The following is an 8883-nucleotide window of genomic DNA, read 5'->3' as shown; positions in this document are numbered from 1 at the left end:
CCGAACCCCCACCCCATTTACTCACCTGTAATCCCCAGAGACGGCTAGGGATCCGAACCCCCACCCCATTTACTCACCTGTAATCCCCAGAGACGGCTAGGGATCCGAACCCCCACCCCATTTACTCACCTGTAATCCCCAGAGATCCGAACCCCCACCCAATTTACTCACCTGTAATCCCCAGAGACGGCTAGGGATCCGAACCCCCACCCCATTTACTCACCTGTAATCCCCAGAGATCCGAACCCCCACCCCATTTACTCACCTGTAATCCCCAGAGACGGCTAGGGATCCGAGCCCCCACCCCATTTACTTACCTGTAATCCCCAGAGACGGCTAGGGATCCGAACCCCCACCCCATTTACTCACCTGTAATCCCCAGAGACGGCTAGGGATCCGAACCCCCACCCCATTTACTCACCTGTAATCCCCAGAGACAGCTAGGGATCCGAACCCCCACCCCATTTACTCACCTGTAATCCCCAGAGACGGCTAGGGATCCGAACCCCCACCCCATTTACTCACCTGTAATCCCCAGAGACAGCTAGGGATCCGAACCCCCACCCCATTTACTTACCTGTAATCCCCAGAGACGGCTAGGGATCCGAACCCCCACCCCATTTACTCACCTGTAATCCCCAGAGACAGCTAGGGATCCGAACCCCCACCCCATTTACTCACCTGTAATCCCCAGAGACGGCTAGGGATCCGAACCCCCACCCCATTGACTCACCTGTAATCCCCAGAGACGGCTAGGGATCCGAACCCCCACCCCATTTACTCACCTGTAATCACCAGAGACGGCTAGGGATCCGAACCCCCACCCCATTTACTCACCTGTAATCCCCAGAGACGGCTAGGGATCCGAACCCCCACCCCATTTACTCACCTGTAATCCCCAGAGACGGCTAGGGATTCGAACCCCCACCCCATTTACTCACCTGTAATCACCAGAGACGGCTAGGGATCCGAACCCCCACCCCATTTACTCACCTGTAATCACCAGAGACGGCTAGGGATCCGAACCCCCACCCCATTTACTCACCTGTAATCCCCAGAGACGGCTAGGGATCCGAACCCCCACCCCATTTACTCACCTGTAATCCCCAGAGACGGCTAGGGATCCGAACCCCCACCACGACCCAGGCACTGATAAGCTGGTGGGGCTGGAGGCTGAGGTGGTGTAGTTGGGAGAGCCGAACTCTGGGATGGCCAGGAACTCGGACCGAGGGCTGGCCGACCGATGCCTCTCCCCGGGGCTTAGGCTTCCCGCCACCGGTGACGTCATCAAGCCAGTTTGAGCCGGTCGTGGAGTTACGGCCCCTCGACACGAGGCTAAAAATAGACAAAGGGAGAAAAAAATTGTGACGTAATAATTAACGTGTTAAATCCTATTGTGGGACAGATTTAGCTTGCCCAGAATGTTGGACAGAACTTCTCTGTTAGCCTGTCCGTCACGATATGTTGGAGAGACTATCTGTCATGACATGGTGGAGAGCTTATCTGTCACATCATAGCGGAGAGGCTATCTGTCATATGTTGCAGAGGCTATCTGTCATGACATGTTGGAGTGGCTATCTGTTATGAGATGTAAGAGAGGCTATCTGTCATGAGATGTTAGAGAGGCTATCTGTTACATTATGGCGGAGAGGCTATCTGTAGTGACATATCAGAGAGGCTATCTGTCATGAGATGTAAGAGAGGCTATCTGTCACATTATGTTGGAGAGGCTATCTGTAGTGACATGTCGGACTGACAGGTCTGATGTCTGTCACGTGGCTTGTTGCTATAATTAGAGCATGATAGACACGTGACACGCCTTGCTCTCAGAGCGTGTTCTGTGACCTTTGGGTGGGGTCAATGTACAGAAGTGGTTGGTGGGGGAGGGGGCATGGTGGGGGGATGCGTCGGTGGTAGGCAGAGGTGTGGTAACAGAGTGAGTGGGTGGTAGTGTAAGATGGCTTGTGGTTCTACAGTTTTGGTACCATAGAGCTTTATCTACTCTATCTTAGTGATATTTTTAAAAGTATTTTTATATTCGTTTTTAATTTATGTTGGTTATTGTAAGAGGTTTTTTTTAAATGTGGTAAATCATATGGTTTAGCTTAGCATAGGTTTTCGATACAAATAATTTAACCCTTATCTAGCATTACTTATACGATTGCTAATCAATTTATATGCACCATAGCTTACAAAAACAGAAAAAAATATCATTGTTTTAAAATAAACAGAAAAAAAAACAGTTTCCTCTCAAATTTAATTTGATTAAAACAATGTAACTGAAATCACTACAAATTTAAAAAAATGTAATTTATATTTTATTTGTCCAGCACCCACAAGCCAATTGCTATATTGATCTAGAGAAATACAGTTTTTTGGTCAGCTTTGATTGTCATTCCAAGTATCCTATCTTTATTATCTGTTATCTTTGTGTTATCTTTGGACAAAACATAAATTTCTGTCATCATACAAATAACAACCACAACCGCTACAAGTTCTACAATTATTACATACTTGCGTCGGTGGGGGGGGGGGGGGGGGGAGTCCATGAAATGTTGCCAGTCATTCACTTTACATAGTCTGTTGAGGCAGACCTAAGTCTCCTTCATTCAGATATCCCACTCTCTATTCATAAAGCTGCATGTATTGAGATCACAATTTATGTGTTTGGTATTCAGATCTGCGTACATAAATAAGATGTACACACAGTTAGCCAGAATTATTCATACAATATTTATTTACCAAGGAGGTCACCATGACCTTTGTAGTGTCATTTGTGGTCAACGACCTCACCGATGATGTTTTATAAACTGCACTTAAATGTGTCTAGGGGTAAGGGGATTGAGAAGGGGAGGGATCAACCCTCAGGGGCGGGATCCGCTGTTGTATCGAGTTAATTTAAGAAATCTTACGTATTAAACAATAACAAACACATACCCGACATACTCACTTTAATTCTGATAATTATTGTAACTAAGATTGATATCTATAATATGAATGAATAGTATTAGCATAGTATTGGAAAAGATCCTAAGCTAAACTTATGAGAAGTCAGCTAACTAGATCCTAGGCTAAACTGACCAGGTGTAAGCTAGATCCTAGGCTAAACTTATCAGAAGTCAACAAACTATATCCTAGGCTAAACTGACCAGGTGTCAACCAGATCCTAGGATAAACTGACCAGGCGTCAACTAGATCCTAGGCTAAACTGACCTACACTCAACTAAAGAGGGACCTCCTGTGTTAAACCCAGGGTACAACAACTAGCACTCGCGGCTAAAGTGCTTTAGAAAAAAACCAACATCTCACAACAAGTATTTTTTCATCAACTAATCAAAGTCTATCGATTTTTTTCTGTGACAATCTAGACCAGCTCTTGGGTCTTCAGTCCTGCAGACAAATTATTGATGGCTGGATGTAAAGCGATGCCAGCACCTCCCCCCTCCCCCCTCCCACACTTGGTGCTCTAGACATGTAGACGGACTGTTGATGCCCGGGTGTAAGGTGATGCCAGCACCTCCCCCCCCCCCTCCCCTCCACACACTTGATGCTCTAGACATGTAGACGGACTGTTGATGCCCGGGTGTAAAGCGATGCCAGCACCTCCCCCCTCCCCCCTCCCCCCTCCCACACTTGGTGCTCTAGACATGTAGACGGACTGTTGATGGCCGGGTGTAAGGTGATAGCAACCAGTTTGAACCCCAACCCCACCCCCACAAAACCAATTTGGTGCTCTATATGTGTGGACAGTTGATGGACAGGTGTGATGTCAGACCCCCCCCCCCCCCACACACACACACATCAGACCCCCCCCCCACACACACACACATCAGACCCCACCAAACCAATTTGGTGCTCTATACGTGTGGACATTTGATGTCAAACCCAACACACAATCACACCCATTTATTAGTATAGACATACATATATACTGCCGACGCATAGGTACATAACGACGTATTTACATACATATTTTAAATACAGTAATGTAACTTGTGTAAGTCTGGTCTTAGATGACTGGGTTTAAGTTGGTCTGACCTTGTGTCACCATGGTGATCTTACACAGGTCAATGATCTTACAATGACCTAACACAGGTCAATGATCTTACAATGGACCACCATAGGTCAATCATCTTACAATGGGCCGAACATAGGTGAATGATCTTACAATGACCTAACATAGGTCAATGATCTTACAATGGACCTAAACATAGGTGGATGATCTTACAATGGACCTAACATAGGTCAATGATCTTACATTGACCTAACCATAGGTCATGTAAGATCATTGACCTAAACATAGATCAATGATCTTACAATGGACCACCACAGGTCAATGATCTTACGATAGACCACCACAGGTCAATGATCTTACAATGACCTATGTGTACAAACCCTGAATCTTAGAAAACTTATCTTTCCCGAACATACACAAGCAACAGATGAGACAAAAACTACGGGGAGGGGGGGAGGCCGAGCATTGGGTCTCCTCCCATACTTTGGCCCAGGTCTAAATGTAAAGAGAGGGGGGGGGGGCACAAGTATTGATCAGAGTGATTGTTAAAGATGCAAAATCTAGCGCAAACTCACGAAAAGACTAGGTAAGACAGATCTGGTTTAAAATGTCATGAAATAGTTTGTCAGCTGTCATGAATGTGTCAGCTGTAGCTTCGGATGTCAGATGAAAGATATACATTGTCAGATGACAGGCATAGTTTTATATTTGACATGTATAAGTTGCTAGTCGGTTGTTGTATCTTGTGAAATGGCTGATGTAAGATGTAGGATAGACGTCATTTGTCACGTGGTACACAATTGATGCCATTTGTTAGGTGGTGTATGACAGACGTCTCTTGCCAGTCAAAATATACAGGTCTTAAGATGTCTCATGTTCACCTGTATGACATCTTGTCACGTGATACAAAGAGTTAATCAGATGACATGTGTTGGCATATGTTCCATCTCAGATGTCATAAATGCCACATACCCTAAAGAAGAAAAACAATTCAGTAGCAGAAACGACGCTCGCACTTCTGCAATCTTTGACATGAGATTTGGGCGGGAAATGTTTAACCGAGGGGACGGAGGGGGGGGGGGGGGAGGGGGAAAGGTTCGTTTGTTGGGTGTAGATGGATTGATTCTCGATTTGGGTGGCCAGTTTTTCTTTCAGACTTTTATCCCCGGGGGCGAAATTTTCGGGGGGGGGGGGGGGGCGCACTATATTTTTCGGGAGGGAACGGATACTCGTAAAAGAAAATATTTTCTATATAAATTCTATTTGTTCGAATGGGGGGGGGGGAGGTAGACGTGCTTCGGGGAGTGCCGGCGAGAAGATATTCCTTAAAGAAACTCTGTGCGCCCCCCCCCCTACCCCCCAAGAAAAACCAACAACGTCGACACTCAAAAGTTCACACCCAGATCGAAGGCAACGTTTACTGCGTTTGATGTTTATTGATAAATGTATTTTGGGTTTACTCGCCACGCCCACTCCCCCTTACTCTCCCCCCCCCCCCCCCCCCCCCCACCTTTGTACTGCTTGACTGGTAGCCAACGTCAGCTTATAGAGCATTGCATGACAACTTCATTTTGTCCACATCGAGCGATGACGTCACGACTGCTATTTCTTCTCTCGCCCGCAGTAAACCGGTGCACCCTTCAACAACATCCCAGAAATCTAATCACATCCTGCTTTCTCCAAAAATAAAATAACGGTGCGAAGTTTGACAAGTTATTTTATCCAATTTGTTTTCATACACAAATACGGTGCATCGTTTGGTAATACGCGGTCTAAGTTATCCCACTATGAATAAACATGTGCGTCGTTTACCAATGCCGGTGCGTCGTTTAACAATGCACCACTTTTTTGTATCCCCTCCAGGGAACTCACAATAACGTGGTGTATTGATTACCTGTGCACGGTTGTTGTACTGTTTGATAAGCGGTGCATCATTCACCAACACACTGTTTATTGTATCCTACCCAGAGTTTATACACTGGACCAGTGCAAGCATGGACCAGTGCAAGCATGGACCAGTGCAAGAATGGACCAGTGCAAGCATGGACCAGTGCAAGAATGGACCAGTGCAAGCATGGACCAGTGCAAGAATGGACCAGTGCAAGCATGGACCAGTGCAAGCATAGACCGAGCAGTAGAGCAGGTAAACTGCTAACCAGAAGTCTCCAGTTCGGACCCGGTGTTCTAATGGGTACCTGACTCAAGTTAGGGAAACAAAGGCGACTGTATATTCTTCTCCTGATGGAGAATTTATGAAGCCGGCTGTACATACTGCTGACCACACTATCCCTATGTATGCCGAGGTCATAAAAAAATATGAATACTTCATCTGCCCCATGTGTCTTGGGCAAAACGAGAAAACATGATGATGTATGTTATTCCACCGTGTTAAATAAATTGCACATTCTCATTTCATCCAATCACAATGTATAGTTAAGTTCAGACGGTAGATGGGTTTTACTTCTATAAATGCACATCGTGGCCTAACTTCGCGCTCGTTTATATAGAGCAGGGGTTCCCAACCTTTTTTTTACTCTAGAGCACATTCTAAAATATCGGTAGGGTGGCGGGCACCACCTTTTTTAAATCGACAAACTCCTTCCGTAACTTACCATTTTCCCATAATTTATTTTCTAATTTTCTTATTTTCTTATAGTCATAATGTATTAATAAATAATAAACAAAAATGTTTCAAAATAATAAAATTATTTGGCATTTTTTCAAATTGCATACACACAGAGAAATGTATTTACAAAACGTAAATTGTGCAGTCTGGCTCGCCGCTAGACAAGTTGGGACAAGTATCGAACATATTTAATAAACCTAGGCAGTCAAAAAAAATTAAAACTGTAACAAATAAATAAAAATAAATCATATTTTAAAATAATGTTCATGGAAAAAAATTCTGCCTCTGTCGAATAGTGAGAGGCGGGCACATACGAATCGTTCAGCGTGCGCCATGGCGCCCGCGGGCACAGGGTTGGGAACCCCTGATATAGAGTATAGAGGAACATCAATCTATCCATGTTTATCTAAGTGTGTATCCCAAAATAAATAAAAAAATATGATAGCAGTTACGACAAAAGAAATTGTACAAGCACCCAAAATATTTTAGATACTATGTAAGTCTAGCTAGCTACTTAATGTCATGTGCCTACCATATTATCTAGGTAGTGTGGGTCCTCATGTGTCAAAACCCCCACCCCCAACCTTTCTCCCCAGGTTATGTTGCTGTAAATATTGCATCACCTAGGTACTGTTTACCCCCCCCCCCCTCCCCCTGTTCCGCTTCCCCCACCCCCCCCCCCCTTTTAAAAAATCTAAAGGATCTGGTATCGTTCGCATTATTCACCTTCACCCCCCCCCCCTCCTTTCCCGCTTTCATTTAGTTAAATGATCTAGCACCAACCTCCAGTATTCTCTGCCCCACCCCCAAGCCGTGGAGCTCCCCACATGACCCCCACCCCCACCTGTAAGTAATTTAAATGATGTAGCGTCATGCTGCGACCAAGAGAGACAATCAATGACGTTGTAAAGATAATTCAAACAACCTTAATTGGTCTGGTTTGTTAATTGCCAAGGGAGTTAACTAAACATTTTTTTTACTTCCCCTTAATTCACTTTTTAAAATGTTTACTTTTGATTAAATGTTTTTTCTCTTTGCGTGCTTACACTTAAAAAAAAACAACTTTGGTAGCCTGTATCAGTCATCTTGGAAAGTAAAATTTAAAAAAAAATAATATCCTTGCTTTATGGCCCCGGGTTAACATCATGGATTTTCTTTCATAAAAACACTTAATAGAAAGCAAACATGCAGATATATTAAAAATTTAATTTTGATCTGAAAAATTACATTTACTGCATTTTAATTAAATTATTATTTGTTGTTTAATGCTAAGTTCAATTAAATTATTGTTTGCTGTTTAATGCTAATGAAATGAATGTTTGCCGATGTGTTTTATTCTCGCTGATAAACTGGGATTTAAAGTTGCCCACGGCTAGTGAGTAGACAACAAAGGAACGGGAATTCACGTGAATTCACGTGAGTTCACGTGAGTAGTGTAGATTGCTGGGATAGAAACGGGTTTAAATCTACAGCCTCGGTTTGATTTTATACGTCTGTCTCAGGTTGATTATCTGGACGAAATATCAGCGAAGTATCCGCAAAGTATCCGCGAATTATCTTCTAAGCATCAGCAACTGTTTAGTAAAGCGACCCCTACATTAGCCAGACTACTTATCACATTGTAATGATCCGTGTAGGTTTTGATATATTTCATTGCATACACTTCATTTCTAAATTTATATTTTAAAAGTAAAAGTTAAAAACCAAGCACACTTTTGGACCTGTTGGTGAACAGGTGAAGTAGAGTAGAGGTTTATAAAAAAATGGTGTGGTCAGCCCCTTTAGTCAGACGTTCCTCTGGGCAAATCTGTGCCAACGGGACGTCGATGCCTCTAGGGGGGGGGGGTTCCATACAACTTACTAACTGACCTCAGCCGGGAATCAAACCCCAAGTTTTCGTCAATATTTCGCGCTCTACTACTTGACTACACCCGCTCGTTTCATTTAAAGTTTTATTTCCTCTTTCCGTCAGACAAACTTTATCATTTTTACTTTCTCGTATATACGAAGTATAGAGAAAGTCTTGTAATCGTGTATTAACTAGCTGCATCCCGTAAACTTTCTCGAATATTCTTATATAAAATAACAGGGGATGGGAACTCGGGCTATAACGGAAATGACTCAAAATTTAATAGAAGGTAGAGAATTAGATCTTTTACTTACATATGAAATTTCATTTATCTATCTGATATAGTACTCAAGTATTTTGTCTACGAGATTTTATTCTATTTTTAAAACTTTC

General features: G+C 43.6%; 1 protein-coding gene across 1 annotated transcript in view; it reads right to left on the bottom strand.

The window, feature by feature from the left end:
• LOC131950168 (uncharacterized) overlaps positions 1-1288 on the bottom strand; it is a 238073-nt gene extending 236785 nt beyond the window's left edge. The window contains exon 1 of the mRNA XM_059312221.1: positions 1098-1288. Within this exon, the coding sequence (XP_059168204.1) occupies positions 1098-1288 (191 nt within the window). The remainder of the gene's footprint in view (positions 1-1097) is intronic.
• Between the last annotated feature and the right edge of the window lie 7595 nt (positions 1289-8883).

This window comes from Physella acuta, unplaced genomic scaffold (assembly GCF_028476545.2).
Source record: "Physella acuta isolate Inbredline_101_S28 unplaced genomic scaffold, ASM2847654v3 ptg000741l, whole genome shotgun sequence".
Taxonomy (NCBI): Eukaryota; Metazoa; Mollusca; class Gastropoda; family Physidae; genus Physella; species Physella acuta.
The sequence above is the reverse complement of the archived record's forward strand: the minus strand, read 5'-3'. Positions and strand labels throughout refer to the sequence as shown.